This window comes from Thermobia domestica, chromosome 9, assembly GCF_964235325.1.
Source record: "Thermobia domestica chromosome 9, izTheDome1.hap1.1, whole genome shotgun sequence".
Classification (NCBI taxonomy): domain Eukaryota; kingdom Metazoa; phylum Arthropoda; class Insecta; order Zygentoma; family Lepismatidae; genus Thermobia; species Thermobia domestica.
Window position 1 is genome coordinate 78,463,407 of NC_137462.1, and position 24,428 is coordinate 78,487,834.

General features: G+C 34.8%; 1 protein-coding gene across 2 annotated transcripts in view; it reads left to right on the plus strand.

Moving 5' to 3' along the window:
- Positions 1-24,428, plus strand: part of LOC145694776 (uncharacterized) — an 85,294-nt gene that overhangs the window by 14,541 nt on the left and 46,325 nt on the right. For both annotated transcript variants that reach the window (XM_081771406.1, XM_081771407.1), the window contains exons 4-9: positions 3,122-3,302; positions 4,156-4,306; positions 8,703-8,908; positions 16,361-16,515; positions 19,756-19,931; positions 21,963-22,097. In XM_081771406.1, the coding sequence (XP_081627532.1) occupies positions 3,122-3,302; positions 4,156-4,306; positions 8,703-8,908; positions 16,361-16,515; positions 19,756-19,931; positions 21,963-22,097 (1,004 nt within the window). The remainder of the gene's footprint in view (positions 1-3,121; positions 3,303-4,155; positions 4,307-8,702; positions 8,909-16,360; positions 16,516-19,755; positions 19,932-21,962; positions 22,098-24,428) is intronic.

Consider the following 24,428-nt stretch of genomic DNA (forward strand, 5'->3'; position numbering starts at 1 on the left):
GAAAGTTTCTATACTTTTTTCTTCCACATTTAAATATTGTTAATTATTAATTATTGATTCAGTTCAATGAGTTCAGTGTCTGATTGAAGCCAATATATTCAGTTAGTTGGCGAAACTGTTACATAGTTGTTATTTTTAAAATAAACGTTGTTTTGTTCAATGATACGATTTCTATTTTAATGGATTACCAGTATATTTGCAGTACTACTTTAACTTTGTGCATTGAAATTCCGCGTGCAGAAAATCTTGAAATCATCAGTGGTGGTGATGCAATCTATGTTTTGTGCTACTTACTCTTTTCGAAAAATAGAAAGAAAAAATACCATTGATAGTTTTGGGTTATCATTCTCATAACATTAGAAAAAAAATAGTAATGAACTATCTAGTTTTTTGCTGGCAACCTGCGAAAGAAGAGTAGCAACACTGCTGTCATTTTTTCTATCGTCACATTCATAATTGTACCTTCAAAATAGTGCAACGTTTCACGAATGTAACACAGCTACAATAAACGTATGCATAAAATAACTGTTATGTTGGCATCAAACAGACAGCACAGCTAACGACACCTATTAGCGTGTCTGTTTATTATTAGAAGTTAGCGGTAAGCACAAACTGAGATGTTTTGCTATTATAAATAGGATATAATTATACGAATGCCAACGAACATAACTATTTTATTATGTTTTCAGCTACATACACAATAAACACTGTTTTGTTTCACATTTTCATTTTACATACTTTGAAATTATTAATTTATTTCGAAATAACTTTTTTGATCCCACTTTTAGCACTTGAAAATTTAAAAGAAATACCCGACGAAGTCACCAGATTCATATTTTTTAATCATGTCCTACTTCCACTCTCCTATATTGTCAAGTTCGCTATTGAGTTGGATTTTAGAGTCCCTTCTAACTTTTTATTTTCATATACTCTTGGACGTTTAAGGCTGTCGCACATCTAGTATCGTTCCACAGTTCACTGAGAATTTGTTCTCTTTAAATTTATTCATTTTTACAATGTTCTTATTAGGTTATATTTCTGTTTGTTTGTTAGGTAAAGATCGTGCAACTTGAATTTCACGCATGAAACTAAAGCTACGAAATTTTTCACAGATACGGAAACTTTATTACAATATAATAATTTCAAATCATTTCGCTGTAATTTATCGTTTGATTACTCAGAATTGGGTATCGGGCTCTCGCTACTTATACAACCCAAATTTTCACAGAAATGTGATTGGTTCCAGACGACTAGGCATACTGTTAATTTCATATCATCAAGTTAAAATAACATTCATTCACACTTTCTGTATCCTTTTGCAGAAGTTTTGACTGAACAGTTATAAGTCTTGTAAAATATTCTTAGAAAATAAAGCATGTACAGTCACACATTAAAATCGTGTATTTTCAAGTTAAAGAAGTTTAGGAGTAAAAATTGATTACATATATTGAATATACGAGGTGTGGCAATTAAATAACGAGACTGGTGTCATAAATGTGATGTATTGCAAAGAAAGTTACAATTGACTGTTATCCCCTTCAATATACTCCCCTCCCCTATCTATACACCGCTGCACACGTGCCTTCCATTATTCAAAGCAATGCTGTAGGTCATCAGATGTCACCCTGTTCAACAACTCTGCCGTTTTTCGTTTCAACTCTTCCACAGACTGAAAATGTGTTCCCTTCAATGCACTTTTCACTTTTGGGAATAGATAAGTCACAGGGAGCCAGATCTGGGGAATACGAAGGATGGCCGAGCACAGGAATGCGCTCGGCTGCTAAAAACTGCTTCACAGAAAGGACATTATGGGCAGGCGCATTGTCTTGGTGGAGGATCCATGCATCGTTCTTCCACAAATCCTGTCTTTACTTCCTTATTCTTTCCCTCAGCTTGATTAGGATTTCTTTGTAGTAGGTCTGATTCACCGTTTGACCCTGAGGCACCCATTCAGTCATGATGATACACCTGATATAAAAAAACGATGAGCATTGCCTTCAGTCTCAACTTGCTCATTCGTGCTTTTTTCATTCTTGGCAATGTGGGAGTCTTCCAGTACATGGATTGACGCTTAGTCTCGGGGTCATACTGCAAAATCCATGTTTCATCACATGTGATGACACGTGTTAGCAAGTCTGGCTCTGCTTTGAGTCGTTCTATGACGTCACAGCAAGTGGTCTTTCGAATGTCTTTTTGTTCCTGAGAGAGGTTTTTCGGGACAGTTTTTGCACAAACTTTTGTCATGTTTAAATTGTCATGCAAAATTTGTCTTATTGTCTCTTTGTTAATGTTCGTCATGTTTGCGATCATCCAAATACTCAGACGTCTGTCTTTCCGCACAAGTTCATTAATTTTTTGAACATTTTCGTCCGTTCTTGAACTCAAAGGGCGGCCGGGTCGTTCATCATGTTCAACCTGAAAATCGTTTGTGCCATTCGAAAACTCGCGCACGTGACATAAGATTTTCACCATTCACCTCTTTTAACATTGCACAACATTCCGTCGGTGTTTTGTTTAATTTCACCAGAAATTTGATGTTAATGCGCTGTTCAACTTCACTGTTCACCATGATTCCGGCACTACGACAGAACACTGTCCTCTTCATGCAGGCCTGCAAAGAAAAGAAAAGCTTTCAGAGTCATGAAACAAACAGTGGCTGCTCATGAAGGTTCAAGATCAACAACACATCATTAGCTACCTCCCCCTTCCTCCCCGACAATCTTGCGCGACAGGAGGTGGGCAGTCTCGTTATTTAATTGCCACACCTCGTAGACATAAAATCAAATAATAATAACAGTAAAAACAACTTTTAAAAAATAATGTTTTTATAAAGTGCACTAGTAAAAAGTTTTTTTTTATGGAGGAAAATGAAGATACTAAAACTAGAAACATTTGAACTGTCTTCCTAAAGTTGAGGACTCGCGCTAATGCTTTTAGTCGTAGTCTCTTCATTTTACCCGATAACAACTACAAAATCTTGTAATGCGTTTTATTAGTAGTTTTTTTTCTTTTCTAGTGCACTTTTTGATAATTATAAAAATTTAATTAGAAAAATTCAAATTTTTTTCAGATAAAAATTTGTCCTTTGTTTTTACAATTAGTATTTTCTGTTTCGTTTAAGGATTACGAGGACAAAGGAATAATTCCACGTGCTATTGAAGAACTCTTCCGCTACGCAGAGAATGAACAAATGAATTTAGGATTGTCTTTTTCACTTCTGGAAATATATGGGGAAGAAGCATATGACTTGCTTCATCCCACAAGTCGTAAAGTGAATTATTGTTTCACTGACTCCACTAAAGGTAACATATGTTATAACTGAGAAAATATTTTTATTTGTTCAATATTAAATATGCGTTTACAAAAATAAACCACAAAACTTTTATTTAAAAAATTACATTAAAAAATCCTAATTCCGTAAGTTTGTTCTGTCATGTGTTGCTCCCACTATTGAGTACTGTTCTCTGATCTGGTCTATGGCGTGCCCTACTCATTTTTAAAAAAAAAAATCCATAACTAGTTTCTTTTTAGCCATTGTATCTACCGAGTACCTCACCTCCGTACACTTCCAAAAGATGACGTTTGAAAATCCCTCAATATCAAACCTCCCCTAATGAGAAACAAAATTTCTGATTTAATATTTTTGCATAAAATTGTAAATGGCCATGTATCATGTGGACAGGTATTAAGTCAGATCAATTTTCGTGTACCCACTAGAACAACACAGTCAAGTAATCTCTTTTACACTTCGAGCGGCGAGGGTAAATATTGTCCAAATGTCCTTTTAAACCGAATTGTCAGTGCTTATAATCAGTTACCAGAAACTGTAGATGTTTCTTCAAATGAGTACCATCCTTTATAAATAAGCTATTTTTGTAATGTCGCTGTTTTTAGGTGTAAGTAATAATTGTAGTAAGTTAGTAAGATCTATATAGTAGTAAGATCTTGTATTTATATAAAACATTGTAAATGTTCTGGGGTTCTCTCGTTTTAATCCAATATTTTCATTCCAATTCTTTCATTTTTTTCATTTCCTTTATCTTAAAGGGAATAACTGTGGGTTAAAGATATAATGACTTCATTGAATTCTTCGTTCAGAAAGAAAACTAATTTCTTATTTTATTTATTTATTTATTTATTTATTGTGGCTTTCAGGCATAACGAAGATAGACATGGAATGTCCAGAAGACACCTTGACTATATTATTGACAGCATTATCAAAGCGGCGAGTGGGAGACAATGCGATAAATACCCACAGCTCACGATCGCATGCTATTATTAGAATATATGTTGAGATAGAAGAAGAGTAAGTTTTGCTTTTTTTTTAAAAAAAATTTAAAACAAAACCTAAGAATGAATATATATATATATATATATATATATATATATATATATATATATATATATATATATATATATATATATATATATATATATATGTGTGTGTATATGTAAGTATGTATGTGTAATATAATATACAGGGTGTTTTAAAACAACACCGACAACGTTTGGGAAGTGATTCCTGATGCCAAGATAAGACAAAAAGTACAGACCTACTGGCGAAAACATGAAAAAATGAACTTTAAAAGTCCATAGCTCCAATACTATGGGATCTACCGTAGTCGGGTCAAGACTTCATTTAGGAACTAGTATGTGCCCTATATAAATATCCATGTTTCAGAATCCTGCGGTACTTCCGCAATAATATTTATAGAGGTAATTGGCGAGTATCTCAAATCATATGCGCGTAGCCAAGCTTCCTCTATAAAATTTGTTGCATGAGTACCTTAGGATTCTGAAACATGGATATTTGGATAGAGCGCATACTGTCATTCTTAATATAATGTTAATGAACTATACCGACAAACTGTAAGAGGTGATTCCTCACATCAAAATAAGAGAAAAAGTTCATATGGACCTACGGTGAAAAGTGCATAGTTTCAGAGCTAGGGCTGTCCAAAATCGCGCTAAAGTCAAATTTCAACAGGTCCTATTTCGAATTCCAGAAACTGTGGATGGCGGTTCGTAGCAGCGTAAAGGAAGCCACGCATACACAATCCAAAAGTGCAAATTTCGTCAATTTTCAATAAGTGTACAGGGCATTCCCTACAAGGTGTAATTCTCACATATGCTCTCAATAGAGTTTTCAGATATACCCTGATTTCAAGGAGGGGCCCAAAGTAGGTTGGAGGTAAGCCTTCACAACTACGGACATCCAATGCTTTGGAGGGAAGTCAGAAGTGTTAGGAACCGGCAGCTTCATGTCTTTTTGTGTTCGGAATAACGTGTGCGGCGATGTATTTCGTCACGGTATATTTCACCTTTTCTTCACTTATAAGCGTGAAAGAAAACATTGCAGAATGCGTTCTTCTGATTACGAGAAAGCATGCTGCTGACGACCCTTAGCACTTCCAACATCGTGTCAAAGGATTCCATGTTCACTGCTGTCAAGGCTTATCGTTTGCCTACTTCGGACCAATCATAAAGTCAGAGCATATCTCAAAATTTGGTTAATGGCATGTGTGGGAATTTCACCCTGTATGGAATACTCTGTACACCCATTGAACATTAATGAAATATGCATTTTTGAATTGCGTATACGTGACTTCCTTTACACTGTTTGGGGTCCCTGGTTCGATCCCAGCTCGCGCCGTGTGGACTTTGTGGTGGACAAACACCGTGCTCGTGGGTTTTCTCGGGGTTCTCCCGTTTCCTCTCACTTTCTTCATTTCACTCATCTCTCATCATCACCGTCTCCTTTAGCCTAACCGGCATAAACGTGGGACGTAAAACTTAAAGATTTCATTTATTTTTTTTTCCTTTACACATAAGGACCACCATCCACAGTTTCTCGAATTCGAAATAGGACCTCTTGAAATTTGGCTTTGTTGCGATATTGGACAGCCCTAGCTCTGAAATTATGCACTTTTCGCGATAGGCCCATATGTACTTTTTCTCTTATTTTGATGTAAGAAATCACCTCTTACAGTTTGTCGGTATAGTTCATTAACACCCTGTATATATATTCATCATCGTATTAGCAAAGGCTGAATTTTAGTAGTAGTCAATACAACCAACATTCCTAGATGTATTTACTGAAGAATCTGTAAAAAGACTTGCTGAATTTTGATCTTTCAGAAACTTTTTATATATGAAGAATACTACAAAGAATTCCAGAATGTTGTATCAATCGAAAATGTGTTAAGAATAGCATTCAAGTTGAAAGAGTAGCACTTTTGATTTTTCTCTTTGCATATTGTCAATTGAAGTTGTTTCACAGTACATGTTCTTGTTCGAATAACTTTGGAACCACTAGATAAATATCAGTGCATTTTATTCGGCTTGAAGAACACGTAATTCTAGGTAACTTAATGTAACGTTTCTCATGGGTTCACGCCTTTCGAAATTACTCGGTGGTGTGTGACTAGGACAATAAACTTTTCGTGGAATGTACACTTAAATGTTTGTTAATATCCTTCCTATTATTATTATTATTATTATTATTATTATTATTATTATTCTAGGGAATAACATAAAGACAATAATGCTAAATTTCTGATAAGTAAACCCTGTATTTAGTACTTATTTTAAATTATTATCTTATTAATGCTGAAAAACTATCACGATGCTTCAGCATTCAAATATTTTTCTGTATTTGTATTGAAAGGTACCACTCTCTCCCTAATAAGCACTCTCAACTACAGCGGCATACAAATTGCATATTTATCTATAAGGGTAAATTTATCAAATACCACATTTTGTGTGCATTTTATAAATATTTTGAAACACTGTCTCTCATTTGCTTTGTGGTGTAGTAATTTACTCTTCCGCAAGGAATCCTGTGCATTGATTATTTCAAAATCAGGTTTTAAGCCTTTCCCGAGAAAATTTTGATATATAAATCAAAAATGCTCATTCAATTTTGATCTAATTCCCAGGATCAGCATTTAAGATCCCTCAGTTCTTATGAAAAACTCCTTTTAATTTTTTTTTTTTTTTTGATCGTATCTGAAAGCTATCTTTGAATCGTAGATGTCTTTTGATCGTCTATAGACTTCCGTGGTGTTCAATAAACTGGAAAAGGAGACATTAAAACAAAGAGAGAAAAATCATCTTATAAATGTTCCACAAAATCAGAGAAAGAAGTAGGGAGCATGGTAAAGAGCGTTAAATTGCCAAATTAGAAAACTCATAATACTACTTGCTTCCTTCATTGTACAGTGAAACTTGTCTATGTTGGCCACTATCAGTTCCACTGAAAAGTGGCCAACTTACAGAAAATAAGTGTGATTCCTGCATTTCTAGAATAGTATTTCTAGTATTATTTTTTGTAAAAATAAAGCAATGGCACGACAGCTACTTTTAAATAATGTATATAGAGTAATCATAACAATATACAGTACTAGAAAAAATTACGTATTTTATGGTGGTTCATTCTAGATGTATTTCTTTTATTCTTTTTAGCACATATGCACATTCTAGCTCTTGTATAGTATCGTCTACCTGCTGTTAATGAGCTGCAAGTGCTTCCCTCGTAGCAAAAGATGTTTTGAAAAATTCTTAAGAGAATTCACATCTCAAAACCTCCGCTACCTTTCGACAAGCCGTCAGATGCCAGTAGTTGATAATTGAGATGGTTAGCTTTAACCTTGAGAACTTCCCGGAATTACTTAAGCTTTCCACTAATGAACGGAGGCGATATGGCTAATAGTTTTACCAAAACAGACAGGGTAAAGAAATACGTACAACCATTTCCTGAATTCCTGTAACTTACGTGCTTTTTCTTCACGTCCTCCTTAACCACCCCTTTATCAGGGTAGTGTTCTGGCCATTAACCTCCAAAAACAAATTGTTGGAATCCATGTTTTTTTTTTTTTTTTTTTTTTTTCTAGCCACAAATTCAGAACATCTGTCTCTCATATGGGAATACGAAAGAGTTAAGAAAAATAACAAAACGGTATTTTGCGTGGCCAAGATACGCAGGTAAATTTATCATTATCATCATTAAATTTATCATAGGGTAAACATTGCTTCAATGTGGCCAACTTCTAATATAGACAGATAGCCAACTTACAGAGTAATAAGTAACGAATGTTTTATGGGAAAATGCAGGTTCAAGATGAGCAGGTGGCCAGATTGACTGATTTTACTGTATATCTTCTATTTATTTGCATTCTGTATGGAGATAATATTCAGTAATAACATTAACATGGAAATTCAACTTGAGTGACTTTTAACAGTTGAAAGGTATTGTTCGATAGGAATAATTGCCAAATTTGTTTTTAAAATACACAAATTATGAAGCGAAAATGTGTTTGTCTTTGGTTTAATAAACGGAGATTTTTAAATAACAATTTTGATTGAATTTCTGAGTATTGCTTCGATTTGAACATAGGAACAACAATCTTGAAACATTTCCTTGAATTTTCTTCTAATTTTAACTTTTTTTATGAATTCAAATAAGCATGAAGAATTCTTTAGAACAGAAATAGTTAATATTCATGTAGAATTAAAGGTTACTTGGGTCAGTTGCTTCCAGAATTTATCTTAAATATGTTGACCGGGTCGGTTATAAGTTTGATTAATATGAGCACTTTTTAGTTTTGTTGTGTGTAACGTAATATTTCAAGTAAAATATACTATCACTTAATACGTAGTTTTGATTTTTATTATTTATTTATTTATTTATTTATTTTTTATAGCTTTAAGGTCCGAAAATCTATCCTTGATTTAGTTGACTTGGCAGGTGCCGAAGCAACCAACTATTGCAGTTCCCAAACTGCTACTTTCAAGGAGGCAACCAAAATCAACAGGGGTCTCCTTTCACTTCGCCAAGTATTAACTGGTTTGAATAGCCAACAAGACTACATTCCTTATAGATCATCTACCCTCACTAGTATTTTGAAAGGTTAGTTTATCATATAATAAAAATACTGTCTGCATAATTTGATAATATCTTGAGGACAATTTCCTCATCTAAACTGTCATAATATACGTTTCTATTGGGAAAATAAGTTGAAAGATAATGTGTAAAAATTCATCAATTAATGTTACTAAAATGCTTTCAGATTATTTTATTTATTTATTTATTTTTATTTTTTAAACTACCATCTATACATTTTTCTACAGTGTTTTATATTGAAATCTCAGTGAACTAGTTTCAAAAAATAAAAGTAAGATTGTAGATAACAATAGAAGACAGTTGTACTGCAACAGTGTGACATAAAAATCAGAATATCGAAGTTTTTTTTTTTTTTTTTTTTTTTTTTTTTTTTTTTTTTTTTTTTTGTCAATTGAAGATACCAATATACACTATTTATAAAACATAAAGATTGCTCAAAATTTAACTCACGATCACCATTCATATTGTTTTTACCGAGTTATATAGTCTTCTGGCTATTGCACTCTGTGAATCTTCGAGTCTGTTCTTTTCTGACTTTATTGTTAGTTTATTCTGACCATTGGTTGCCTACATCGTTGATCTCCAGTGAAGCAGTCTAGAACAAACGAAGTTCATTTGTGAGGAAGAAATAATCTGTTGCGAAAATTCCTAGTCACCCAGTACGCACTGCATCATTTCGCAAAGTAGCTTTTACAAGCGACAGTAGGAGAGACATACCTCCAAGATGGCAAGCTCGCAAAACAAAAACAAATTTAACATAAATATTTGGAAATCTTGTATAAATGAAAGTGGATGTGTAACTCAAATGTTTTATTCGTCTCCTAGTGCTTGCTGAATCAGTTGTAGAGCACTCATCGCTGGTGCGAGGGATCCCTGGTTCGATTCCAGGTCATGTAAGTTTATGGTGGGTAACCGTCTCTTTGCGTTTTCTAGAGTTCATTTTTCTCCAACATTCTCATTAGTTATTCATGTACCGTGCGTCTTCTTTAGCCTACAGGCCATAATTGTGGTATGTGTTAAACTAGAAGTTACATTGCATTGCATCGAATGGTGCTGTTTAATCTAATATGAGTTCTTGGTGCTTTATTTGGCATTTATTGTGCATGTTTTGAAGTTGAAATGTGCAGACAGGTGAAGTACTATGTGCTTATCTTTGTTGACGCTAAGGTGTCATTTGAGTGTATTTCGTGTTACGTGTATGTTCGTTCGAACTCTCAGAGATTTGATAAAATCTGACGTAAAAGAAAATATTTGAGAAGGAACTAATCCAAAATCTAAATATCTCATTATGTTTAATGTCAAGAAATACTTTTTTAGCATCTCCCAGTTTTCGTAGCAATTCGTTTGGCGTTCACATAGTAAAGTTCATATTCCATTTTTATTGTTTGTTTATTTGGTTGCTATATATAGTTAAAATGTTACAGATTGAATCAATGGTTAAATAAACAGGGTGTCTACTGACCTGGAAAACCTTGAAAACCTGGAATTAGCCTGGAATTTACTTTTGAACCTGGAAAACCTGGAAATAGCCTGGAATTGGACGAGGAACCTGGAAGTTTTAAAATTGTTTTTAAAATATTGTTTTTGGGATTGGTATGGAATAAGTATATTTTTGTAAAATGCAAGAAAGTTATATACTACAGCATAAGTTAAAAGCCAATAATAACTTATTCATTGGAGACGTAGTTGAGAAAGACAGACAGACGTAAGCAGAATGCAGGCGGTGAATGTTTTTGGAAAGTACGTTGAGGGTACAAGAAGAGACTGAATAAGATTTTATTTGTTTGGCATGGTCGTTGTGAATAACAGTGACTACAAAAACAGCTAAATTAGTCCCCGATGGTGAGAGTAAGGTAATTGAAAAAGTTAAATTTCATGATCTATTAAGTTTGTGTCTTACACTGAGGGGATACTGGCATACAAGCCAGAAGCTTTCTCTGTAGTTGCTGCTTATTTGCATAGTATGAATCAAGCTTATTTGCTGCTTTGTGAAGACATTGGTTTACATGTTTCTGTAGCAAGAGTAGTAGACAGGTCTGGAACAGCATTCCGCTTATACTCCTGTGCCGAAGCTTTTTAACAGGAGTCCAAGCCCGCAGATGTCACAGTCAACACCATTCCCGGTGGCCGAAAGGTGTATCACCGGAAAAAAGTAAAATTGCCCCTCATCTTAACGGAATCACTTTTTGTATTTAGGTTAACATTTTACTAGTCTTGCAATAAATCCTGTTACACTAACAATTAACATTTTATTTTTCAACCATTAAAATGGGGAAAAGTAAAACTAAATTCCAGGACTCGTGGAAAGGCCAGTGAAAATGGGTTATTAGGTCCAACGATCTATTTAAAGCAGGTTGTAAACTCTGCAGAACTGATTTTGACATTTCAAATATGGAAGCTGGATCATTGAAATCTCATGAAAAAGGAAAGAAACATCAAATAGTTGTTAAAGCTCTTAATGCACAATGTTCGATCGTAAAGTTCTCAAGCAATGTTAACAAGGAGCCTTCCTGTACAAAAAATTTTACATTGTCTTCCAGTTCAGTAACTGGCACATCATCTACTCCAATTGTTCAGGAGAAAAAGGTTACACAAAGTTACAAGTCATGCATCGGCCAGAAGCCAAGCGAGTGCAACGGATTTGTTTCCTTTAATGTTTCCTGAGTGTGAAGTCGCTAAAAATATGCAGTTACACAAAGACAAAATAGGTTATGTCATCACTTTTGGATTGGGTCCATATTTCCAACAGACGTTATTTCGTGAACTACAAAATTGTGAATTTTTTGCAGTATCGTTTGACGAAAGCCTAAACACTATCTCACAGAAAAATCAAATGGACTTAGTAGTTCGTTTCTGGCACAGTGACAAAAATAAAGTTTTAACACGTTATTTAACATCAGTATTCCTCGGACATGCTACTGCCCAGGATTTGTTAAGTGCATTTATAAATACCTTCAAGGACAAGGGTCTCGATTTTTGTAAGTTACTTCAGATTTCTCTTGATGGCCCCAACGTTAATTTGAAATTTCTGAGTGATTTGAAGGCCTATCTGAGTGAAGAGAATGGTGAAGGTCCACAGCTTTTGGAGACAGGAACATGCTCTTTACATATTGTTAATGGAGCTTTTAAGATTGCGCATACCAAAGCTGGTTGGAATGTGACAGAGTGTTTGAGAGCGTTGTACTATTTATTCAAGGACTTCCCTTCAAGAAGAGCAGATTTCATGGCAGCATCTGGAACAGCAGTTTTCCCTCTTAAATTTTGTTCTGTTAGGTGGGTGGAGAATTCTAAAGTTATCAACCGTGCCATAACTATGATTCCTGCCTTAAAAGTTTATGTTGATGCAGTGAAAACAAAACCTGAAACATCAAACTTCTCTAAAGTAGAAGTCCACATCTCTGATGTTCTGTTGCCTGCTAGATTAGGGTTCCTTCAGTCCTTATCTGTAAAACTAGAAGAATTCCTCATTAAGTACCAGAGACATTCCATTACTACCGTTTCTATGGAATGACCTAAACACGTTGATTCGTAGTTTGTTAAGCCGCTTCGTGAAAGATGATGTCTTAAGGTAGCTAAAACTTCATCATCATCATAGGTATTCTGCCTTTATTGGCAGGTCACTTGCCGCAGCTGAGAAGCTTCCATGCTCCACGGTCCTCCGCTAACTTCTTCGTCTTCGCGTATGATCTTTCTGTTTTTATATCATCCATTAATTGTAGTCTTCTTCGCCCCTTCCCTCTCTTTCCCGACACCATACCCTCTAAGACGTCCCTCATGATATAATCTCTTCTTAGGCAATGTCCCAACCAGTTTCTCTTCCTCTTCCTAATAATATCTAAAAGTGTTCTTTTCTCACCCACTCATTCGTTTTGCGCTCGACCCAACTAATTTTTTCCATTCTTGTCCACACCCACATTTCGAAGGCTTCCAGTCGATTTTCATCACCTTTACGTAATGTCCACGTTTCCGCCCCATACAGTACAACACTCCACACGAAGCATTTTATGAGTCTTTTTCTCAACTCTTTATTCAAGGTCCCACAAAACAGACTTTTCTTCCTCCTAAAGGCTTCTTTCGCCATTTCTATCCTTGCTTTTATTTCACGTTCGCACTTCATGTTATTACTAAAAATACTACCCAGATATCGAAAACTATTCACTTGTTCTATTTTCTCCCCTCCTTCTTTTATATTTGACACAGACCCCTTCGTTCCAATCACCATGGCTTTTGTCTTTCTAACATTTATTTTCATCCCATATTCTTCAAAGCCCTTTCTCATTTTTTCTAACATTTTATTGATTTTCTTTTCAGATTCTGCAACAAGCGCCATATCGTCTGCAAATCTTACTCATCTAATCATTCTACTTCCTACCGAAATACCATCATCATCATGTAAACTCTTTTTCACTATCTCTTCTAGATAGACATTAAATAGTGTTGGCGAGAGGCAGCATCCTTGTCGAACTCTCCTTCCAATTGCACTCTCTTCCGTCAGTTATTCCCCAATCCTAACACTTACTTATTGGTTCATGTATAAGTTTCTTATAAGTCTTCTATCTTTCCAATTCAACCCTATCTTCGTTAGAACTCCCAACAACAATTCCCAATTCACGCGGTCAAAAGCCTTTTCTAGATCAATAAATATAACATACACCTGTTTCCCTTTTTCTATAAATCTTTCACCGATCGCCCTTAATAATCCAATTGCATCTCTTGTGCCCCCCCCCCCAAAAAAAAAGGATCTCAATAGATGTTTTTGATAAGGACATCTTAAAACCACAATCTAGTTGATGTTGGATTTTCTGCGATAACATCGCTTAAAGGAGTAACGTATGTTGATATATTGAACTTTAAGAAAGAATGCAGAAGATTCTTGCAAGAACTGTGTAAAAAACTTATCCTAAAATGTCCTTTAAAATACAGTGTAACAAGAGCCGCAAATTGCTTGTCTTCAGAAACTATGACCAACGAAACCCTTCGTAAATCACGTATCACACTCGCCCTGGAGACATTTGTCGAGAAGGAGCAAATGAGACCTGTAAATGCTGATATGATGAAACGGGAATATTTAAAATTTTGTTCAGACCAAGACACAGCACGAAAACTGTCAAATTTCAGTCACAAAAATGACAGATTAGAAGTTTTTCTCTATAATCTGTTAAATAAAGAAGGTGTTTCCAATGCGTTTAAAACATTCATGCATAAGATATATGTACTTTTCCATAGCAACGCAGCAATGGAAAGGAGTTTCTCCATTAACAAAGAGTGCATTGTTGAAAATCTCCAAGAGGAGTGCTTGATTGGCTAGAGAAGTGTGTTGGATGCTGTGCGTGTTGCTGGCGACATACTTAATATGAATATCACAAAGAGTATGATTTAGTATGTGAGGAATGCATCAAGCAAAAGAAATGAATATCTAAAATACCGCGGTGAAAAAGAAGACAGAGCAGCTTGAGAAAGAAAGATACTAAGAAGAAAATAAGAGTTGGAATTAAAGAAAAAAAGAATATTAACTGACGCCGAAGCAGAAGTAGATGCATTGGAAGAACAGGCGGAAAAGTTAAAAGGGATGTTGAACTCTAGAAGTTAAATGTCAAAAACTGTTCACTGTGAAAGGTGTTTCTATATTTGTTCATATAATGTGCGTGGTTCGATAAGATTTTCCGTTTCTTAAACTTTCATGTTACAATACATTTTTAAATAAAATATAACTGATGGCCAGTTCCCATCCAAGAATAATGTGCAGTAACGTTTAACAATATGGACTACTTCGCGTTATGAATTTGTATTATATATGATCATTTTCTTTTTACTTCTAAACTAATACTAGTTTGACAAAAATGGCGGGAAAATAGCTTACTCACCGCTAAGTCCTACCAGTACTTAGCATAAAATGCCACAAGAGTACTTTAAAGGGGAGTGCTTGTAGTAAAATACTCTTGTGGTATTTTATCCCATAACTTAGCGGTAAGTAAGCTATTTTCCCACCATTTTTGTCATTGTTCATCAACACTCATGTGCTACTACTATAATATTAGTTTATTTGAAGCAATGTTCTTGACAAATTTACTATTATACAGGGTAAATCTTAACTAAACCGATAAACTTCGGGAGGTGATTCCCGAGCCCAAAACAAGAAAAAAATTCCTCTAACTTTTCTCCACGGTACAGTTTTGGAGCTACAAGGTGCCGAAAGTGTGGAAAAATGAACTTCCAAGGCCTATATTTCCAAACCTATCCGACGTAGAGAGTACAGCTTAATATCTCTTTAAGGAACATATGATTTCCTTTGTGAGATTTTAAGCAGCACTCTCTACTTTGGATAATTTTGGAAATATAGGCGTCGGAAGTTCATTTTTCCACACTTTCGGCACCTTTTAGCTCGGAAACTATGCGCCCTGGAGAAGAGTTAAAGAGGATTTTTTTTCTTGTTTGGGTGCCGAGAATCATTTCCCGAAGTTTGTCGGTTTAATTAAGGTTCACCCCTGTATAATATTCCTATATTAGGACATTTAAAACTACCGCACATTTTTCTCAACCGGTCTTCTGGTAGGGGATATTTTAATTAAACATTTTCTTGTGTAAAATGTTTTGAGAACCTACATTTCAGTCAGTTTCATCTTATCACTTAAAGAAACTTTCACTTGCCATATGCATTCTCTAATTATTACCAGTTTTTGTTAAGAACTATATAAAATTGCATTAACTTATACATGTTACAATAAATATCACTCTACTGAATAGACCTGGAAAAAAAGGAAAAATAAACCTTGAAAACCTTGATAAAACCTGGAATTTGAAAATGAACATTTAGTTGACACCCTGATAAAGTATGTACTTTTTATGTTACGTGGTAATTTATTCTCATATTTCACTCACCTATCGTTTTGCGAAAATTTTTCAGTTTCTTTTCCCACGTACTATTTATTTTATTTTATTTTATTTTATTTTTTTAACCTTCTATGAATGTTCTGGTAAGTATGATTATTATTTGTTTTGGTTTTAAATTTTGTGCAGAATAGTATTTATTTATTAAATACTTGGAAAAGCATTACTGATGCATCATTAAGAACTGCCATTTTCAATGTGCTAGTGTTTAAGTTATTCCAGTGTTGCGAACTACTATATTTTCTGGATATTTTTTTTTAAACATGTCAAGAAATACTATTCTTCATGAATTTAGAATTAAAACAAGGAATTTTCACACTTGTACCAGAGATGATCAGATAAGCTAATACGCAGGAGGAGTGTAAGCTCAACATTTAACACAAATTTTGTTTTTCGCAGGAAGATAGGTGAGTGAAATATATAAGGAAGAAAAAAAAGATACGCTACAAAAAAGGTAAATACTTTTATTTAATCATAGTGTACAATTAGTTGATACGAAAATATATTAGTATTTACAAGGATGTTCGTGAATATCATATCGTGAAACCTGTATTTATTATTATTTTATAGATTCTCTGAACCTGAATAGTTACTGCGTCTTTATTGTATGTGTAAATCCTTCAGAGCTTCACATTAACAGCACTATTGATACGTTGAGATTTGCTGATACTATCAAACACATGAAGACAAACCCGAAGGTCAATGAATTCATCCGAGAAAAAATGGTATAGTATTAATTTTTATTTATTTTTAATAATTATTATTTATGTACAGCGAGCTCTTTTTAACTCTAAGTCCAAAGAGATACGAGGAAATCTAACTATTCAAAATATCCAAAAACGTGAATTTTTAAATATCTAAAATCAAAGAAACAAAAATGTTATATATGAAAAGAAAAGTGTAGTATACTTTATCTTTAAGGCAGCCTGTTATTTGCAAGATCAACGATATTTTCTTGGACAAATTATGTCACCTGTACGATAGAAAACATATTTAAATACAGTACCATACTGAATTAACACACAAAGCCACATACGCGAGTAACAATCTATATTATATTTCCTTACTTAGAGAAGTTAGTTTGCTTTGTTTTGTTGTGTTTGTTTTTACACGGTCAGAAGACTCTTCAGTTTTGTTTATTACGTGAAATACGTCAGTAGCATTTGGTTGACATTCGGTAAATCTTAAGTTTTCAACCGTTTCGGAAGCTTAAAATTAAGTCGGCATACGCTCTTTCTGTACTTTATCGCCTGTCGGCATCATTGTCTTTATCATCATAAGATGTGTTGTGTTTTTACTTTTCACTAAGGGTGCCTCCTGAACCTGACAACTAAAAACCAATTGAAACTGGTTTCTTCTGTTTCCAATTTGTCCATCACTAAAAATTCTTGTACTTTAATTTGAATTATTCTTAGAAGAGGTTCAAAAATTCGATTTACGCCTAATTTTACCATTGCTTTCAATAAAACTTTAAAGGAAAATAAACATTTTTTGAATTAAAAAGAATCCACTGTATTTTTATGCGAAACTAACTTCCTTTGATATGCACGTTTTTTTTTTTTTTTTTTGTTTGTTTTTTTCGTTTTTTTTTTTTCGGACCAATCTACTTGTATTCTCTTTGAAAGCAAATTTATCATCCTTTCAAAATACTTCCAGCATATTCTAATATATTTTCAAAATTATTTTTATATTAAGCGTAGAAAAATATACAAAAATACCTTCAAAAAAATTAAATCTATCAAGAATATTTTATCATAATGCATCTATATAGTTTAACGAGATGTAAAATTCCCTTTAATTAGGATTTGGACTTGCTACTACTGAAGTCGAAGTGATGTCTTTAGAGAAGTGAAAGATGGTAGACTGTGATAAGGAAAATAATTGAAGAAAATGAAACTAACACTTCCAAAAAGAGAAAGGATTGAAATAAGGTTTCGAGTAAAGAATAGCTTTTAGAAAAGTATGTGTGTGCCTTGGCCATGATATCCTGCTTGCGACGAATAAAGGCGGAATCTCTGAACTAGTCTGGATTGTCAGAGTTAGTCGTCTCAGGCTAGTTCTCTAGTAGAAAGAGACTACAGCAGAATCACGGAGAAATTGCCTGTGCAAACACTAGCGAACGCTCCGTGCTCCGCTCGTGAACTGCCAAGAGCCTCTAAAAATCAGAAATCATAAAGAAAATGATCGTCTTTAATGGATACATTTGTTTCCCTTGACGATACAAGAAAATGCTGATGGTGAGACTAGCCAACGGACGTGTTGGGTAAATAAGGGAATTGGGTCAATAAAAAGTTCTCTCTTTTTCTGTTTATTGATTAATCTTCGCTTTATTATATAAAATTAACAACAGATATGGTTCATTTTATACCCCAGCTGTATTCTACAAATTTTACAAAAACTAGCTTTAGTAGAGAAAATTTCACCATTGTTAACTGGTGTATTTAAAAAATGAAATAATAATGATGAAAATTATGTGGTTCAGTTTCAATTGCCTTTGCACGTCAAATATTGGATGGACAGTTTTTTCAAGTGATTTTTCTAAGTCCATTGTAGGTACAATTGACAAACAAACTCAGTTTAATAGTCAGATAACCTAGGACACATGTTGCAATACCATTTCTTCGTTCCAACTCCACTTGATGTAGTGGCGACTGAAACATTCTCTGGTATGTGGATACCGAGCATTTCCATGTATTACCGAGCTGACTTCCTTATTGTGATAAATGGTATCTTTGTATAACGGAGGGACGTACCATCTAATCTAGCTTTAGCAGAAATAGGCGTTGGGATGTTTCTGCTTCATTTTCCAGTCAGAATTTTTAAGAATCCAGAGTAGCAGAACATTGAAACAATAATACGTATTTTCATTTGTAGTCACACTTACTACAAAATGAGATCTACTGGACTCGATCCAGTTTTCTTATGTCATATCTAGAAATTAAATAAATTACGTATTACCCTTTTCTTTTCCATGGACATCTTGTCCGTGGGTTTTCTCGGAGTACTCCCATCTTCCCACATTATCATTCCACCAATTCTTCCATCATCCTCCCCCTTAACCTAAAGGGAATAATCATGGGACGTTAAACTGAATTATTATTATTATTTCATGTTTTCTTTTCCATAGAATTAAGGCATACGTAAAACTACAACACATTTGGAATCCATATGTGGAAGTAATCGCGAAAGAAATCACGATAAAGTAAAAAATAGACTCAAATTATAATACGAGGGTTAAGAAAAGAATTTTACATAATGAGTCGTTTCAGATGACGTAGATATTCGACAAAGCAGAACAACAGAAAAGCAGAAATATGGCAGAATGTGCTTCCGTACTGTCAGTTAACACATGCGGAATTATGTCGGAATATTAATATAGGCTGGCTGTCACTTGGATATCTTGTCTTTGGTTTGGGTGCCCTTAGAAAAAATCAGAATTTAAACTTTTACATCAGTTGTTAGTTAGTTTTCTATCAGTATAAATAATTATCGATTGGTATCATCATTTACAATAAGCTATTCGAGTTCGTATAATGTTTACTTATTAAATTATATAATTTATACAGTATATATTTGAGATTCTACACTAGTCTGTGATATCCAATTTCCTGATTTTTTTTTCTGTATTTAGACTACCGTTTAATCGAAGAAGACCACAGGGGCATAAGTCACGTACAACTTGTAGTTCGGGAACAAAGTTTGAGAAACACTGGTGTAAGGGATTGGGTTGGCGATCGCAAGACTTGTCTGTCGTGCATTCGCATCTCTCTAAGGACTTTGATGTCATATTTTGTTCTTTCACTATTTATTTCATTATCAATATTTTTCGTTGACAAAAACGTGAAAGGTATAACTCAAATAATGATAATAAATATTGTTTTGCTATATTTAGTTATATTTTGAGCTTAGTACGTATTATTATTTTCGTGTTAAGGCTAAAGTGTGTGTTTGATTTCATTTTGTAGATACAAGCGCCTTCTCATTACCAACAATACAAATCACTCTCAAAGAAGATACCACCAACTCCTCAGGCATGGAAAAATCCATATGGCATGAGTACTTCTTTCACTTCGCCCTCTATTACGCCAAGTTTGAAAAGAAAGCCGCTTCAGAGCTTAAACAATACGATAGGAACATCTGGGTGAGTTTTGTTATTTTCGAAGTAGAATTAGGATGTTTTATGCGGTCTAGTTAGGAACTGTTTGTTATAAAAATGGGATAACGACACGAATATCTGGTTTTGGGCGGACAGTTACGTATTGCAATAAGTTATAGAAATTAGTCGTCGCACATATAGATTCGGTGGTGGTTTTGTTACGTTAGCAACCCTCCGACAGTATTCAATGAAATGGTATATAAGCATGTCCCCTCGTAATACGCTCTTGAGATTTGATAACTTTGTTTATAGGCAGGCATTCCAGCGTCCGCTTGCTCATTAAAGTATTGTGACACAGTTCTTTGCTTTAGCGCAGTGAGATCAATGGAAATTCGCACGTGAACATATATATCTTTCGTCGACTTAATTCTGCAGTTATATCTTAACGATAATGCTGATGAAGTTTGAGTATATTATTAAAAGCGCAGCCACACATTGTCACCGTTGTTCGACATATGAGAATTCTGGTAAAACGGTCAGTTCAACTACAGAATCAATAAATAAAATAAAATAAATAAATAAACTGACACATTTCTATTCATATTTTGGCGTATGCTAGAGCCCTCCAGAATCAGAGCAGAGTGCATTAATAAATGAATGAAACAGACTAGAAAAATATCAATTTTAGAGTGAAATTTAAAAGTAGGTCAACCAGAAGACAAAATAAGTAAGATCAGGTTTAATCTGGCCTCAATTACGTCAAAATTAGATTCAATAATGTCTGAAAAAGTATACGGTAATTCAAAACGTTTCACATGCGAAGATATTTAATACATAACTTTATGATAACCCACTTCTTTTCTAATTTTATGCATTCAAGATCTATAGCTATGATTATTTGCGAAAAGGATAGCAGAACGATGATAATAAGTAAGGAAATAATTATAATCTTTAGGAAAATAACTTTGCTCAGAAGGTACTAATGTGCATGCACATTGTATCTTCCCTAGCGTCAGTTCAACATGGATAGTCTTGCTTAGTACATAAGACATAAACAAGTTAAGTACATAATCTGGCAAGGAACAACAGTATTACAATTGGTAATGTTTATATAAGATACAAACATTGTATATGGGTGGATATATTTATTTATTTATTTATTTATTTATTCGTTTGAATATATCGTCGTCGCCAATTCAAACCTGCTATGTGCATTTTTATAAATTTTTCAGGAGAAACGAAAAACAGTATCCTGGTTAGATTTTTCGCTTTATAAAAGTGATGTTATAAGTAATATTTGATGCTCCACGTAACTTGATACCTTCTCAAATAATAATAAATTAGAGAGTCTAAAAGAGTCTAAAAGCTGCACCAGATAGTACTGTTATCTCGAAACGGCCGAAAATGTCACATAGCAGGTTTTGAATTGCCGACGACGATATATATATAGTATCTAAAAATCTAATGCGCCAAAGAAAATCTCTCTTCAACATCGTAAGTACAAATGATGGGTGGTAGATGTTCAACTCAAATGGTAATTACTGTGCTATTACGCTACCGCAAAGATTTATCAAAAAATTAATATCCTTGTGGGCCTCTTTTGGCTGTCAATGTATAGGCGGAACGCGCATCAATAATTTGTTCTTAGTTATACGTCGAAGGAATTTACGTGTTTCCTGACTAATTTGTCTTGTGTAACTTCATTGTACACCACTTTGAAGACTTCATAAATTTAAAATTAACAATTCGTCGTTAATATTTTCTTGATCATATCATTCCATTCGTCATATGGTTATATTGACGTGTTATCGTAGATTAAAAATAAATAAAAATGCGCTTAACAAGTGGGTTAAAGTTTTACAGTATATCTTGGATCTTCTGATACAAGTATTTTGGAAATCGTTATGAAATGAAGATTAACCCTACTTTTGAGAAAACATACCGTATCTACTACCCAGCTGATAAAAACAAATATGATTAAAAGCTGTTGTAGGTAACTCGATTCTGTCGATTTTTTCTACATGTTAAAATTCTTCGGTGTTACTATTTGTAAATTATTTTAATCTTTTATTATAGGGACTTAGCGCGAGAACTCTTTCCAGAGAAGAAGGCTCGTTTAAGTCCATTGCAGGAAGATTTGAGTCCATCCGGCTTCTCCGATATTTCATGTTCAACAGCTATTGATACTCCATGTGTATCTTCTGCAATCAGGTACGTTTCTGTCCTAATGTATATATACGTACACTAAAGGTAGTACTAAGTATAAAATGGAAATTGTATTTATATTAATTATACAGTTTTATTTTTATCCTTTCCTATATTTCGACATCATTTTCTGCTGACATCATCATTTGGGTATCTAGCTTAGAGCAAAATTCTCGAGCTGCTTCGCGGATCACATGGCTACTTTCTTCAAAAACTTTATCCTCTGTCTGTTGCTTTTATAAATAGACGCATGAGCACAGTCAATTTTTGTTATAACCTTTGTCTGTAAGATTCAACAAACATCATGAGTAACAATAAATATTATCGTTATTCATTACGAGGCGCATCCAGAAAGTACGTTCCAAAAGTGCTCCAAGATGGTATGAATGGTCACAGCAAGACGCGTTTGCCCAGAAGTGGAGGGGAATACCTAGCTATAACATGGCACAAGTGCAGTTGTGTGAAGTGAGTGATATGGGAATTATTGTACGGTAAACATGTGAGGCATACATTTTCATACAGCATGTGAGGTACGTGCTGTAATCAAGTATTTCCACATTAAGAAGTTGTCAGTGTCGAAGATCCACCATCTTGTGAAGTATATAGATCTGATGTTAAGAGTATGGTCAGAAGATTGTGTAGATAATTCACAGCAGTTCACACCAATGTGAGCGACGAACATCGTGCTAACCCGACTGTCTTTGGTTAGCCTGAATTGGTGGAAAGTGTGCAGCAAGCAATTCTGCAAAACTGGCAGTTCACAATATTCAAACTCTCACGTCAGTTTCCACGGATCTCCTGTTCCTTGCAGTATGAGTTCGTCACTCAGCAATTGCAATTTCCAACTTGTATGCACGATGGGTTCCAAAACAACTGTCAGCAGAGCACAAGAAGAATCGCCTAGTTCCTGCTTTGCTCTTCCTTGTTGCAACATTAACACCATAAAGAGGTCAGTTCCTCAATTGCACGTCACCGGGCATAAAACATGAGTGTCCTACGTGACTAGTCGTACAACCCTGATCCCGCGCACAGCGACTTCCACCGATTCCTTCACCTGAAACGATTTCTAGCCAGATAGTTCCGGCAGCTCAGCTGAGTTGTAGACGGTTGTGACATTCTGGTTGTAGTTGCAATCCTTGGCGGCAGAATTCTTTGACACAGACATTCTAAAGCTGCTGCCGCGGCATAACAAATGCCTCAACAAGGATACTGCATGTGTTGAAAAATAGATTATGTATCACTAACTCCACAGTAATAAAATAATTTTCTTCTTATCTTCATCTTTCATTTTACAGTTAATCGGAACTTACTTTCTGGATGCACCTCGTATCTGTTGAATTTTAATTCATGGGTCTACTTATAAAAGTTACACACATTAAACGTACACCCTATTTCAAAAAGAATATAGTATTACGAAGAATTATTTTGTCCAAACTATCGATCGCTGCTCCTCGGCTCGGCTATTGGAGAAACGAAATCATAGTCTAGTTTATATTAATAGCCGCTAGATGTCAGTTGTCTTCTGTTTTGCTTGGTAACCGTTTAAAATTGCTACTCCGCAGCAGAAATCATTTTGTGTTCTCGAGTTTGCGAAGTGCAATTCCGTGAATACAGTGCAAAGACGTTTCAGGTTGAGGTACCAAATTGATCCTCCGAATGGGTGAAACATTCGCAGATGGTATCGACAGTTTGTAGATACAGGATGTGTATGTAAAGGAAAGAGTCCTGGCCGCCCTTGTGTTCTTGAAGAAAATGTTGCACGAATTCAAACTGCTTTCCTACGTAGTCCTTCATAACCAACTCGTCGTGCTAATCGGGAGTTACAAGTGCCGACAACAACAATTTGGTGTGTTTTGAGACGTCGGTTGGTTATGAAACCTTACAAGTTACAGCTGTTACAAGATCTGCGTCCTGATAAACGCAAACGTGTGGCATTTTGTAACGAGATTCTGGATGCTATTGACAATGATAACACTTTTGCACAACGCATCGTGTTCAGTGATGAAGCGACTTTCCGTGTTAGTGGTCAAGTAAACAAACAAAATGTTCGAATTTGAGGCCTACAGAACCCACATTTAGTCATTGAACATGTACGAGATTCGCCCAAAGACAATGTGTTTTGTGCGATATCCCGATCATCTGTTTACGGGCCATTCTTCTTTAATGGAAACACGGTTAACAGTCAGTAGTATCCCGCTGTGTTACAAAACTGGTTGTTTTCGAGGCTGCACGAAGACAACTTCATTTTTCAACAATACGGGGCACCCCCTCACTGGAGTCGCCAAGTGTGTGAATATCTGAATGAAACTCTGCCGAACCGTTAGATTGGTCGCCAAG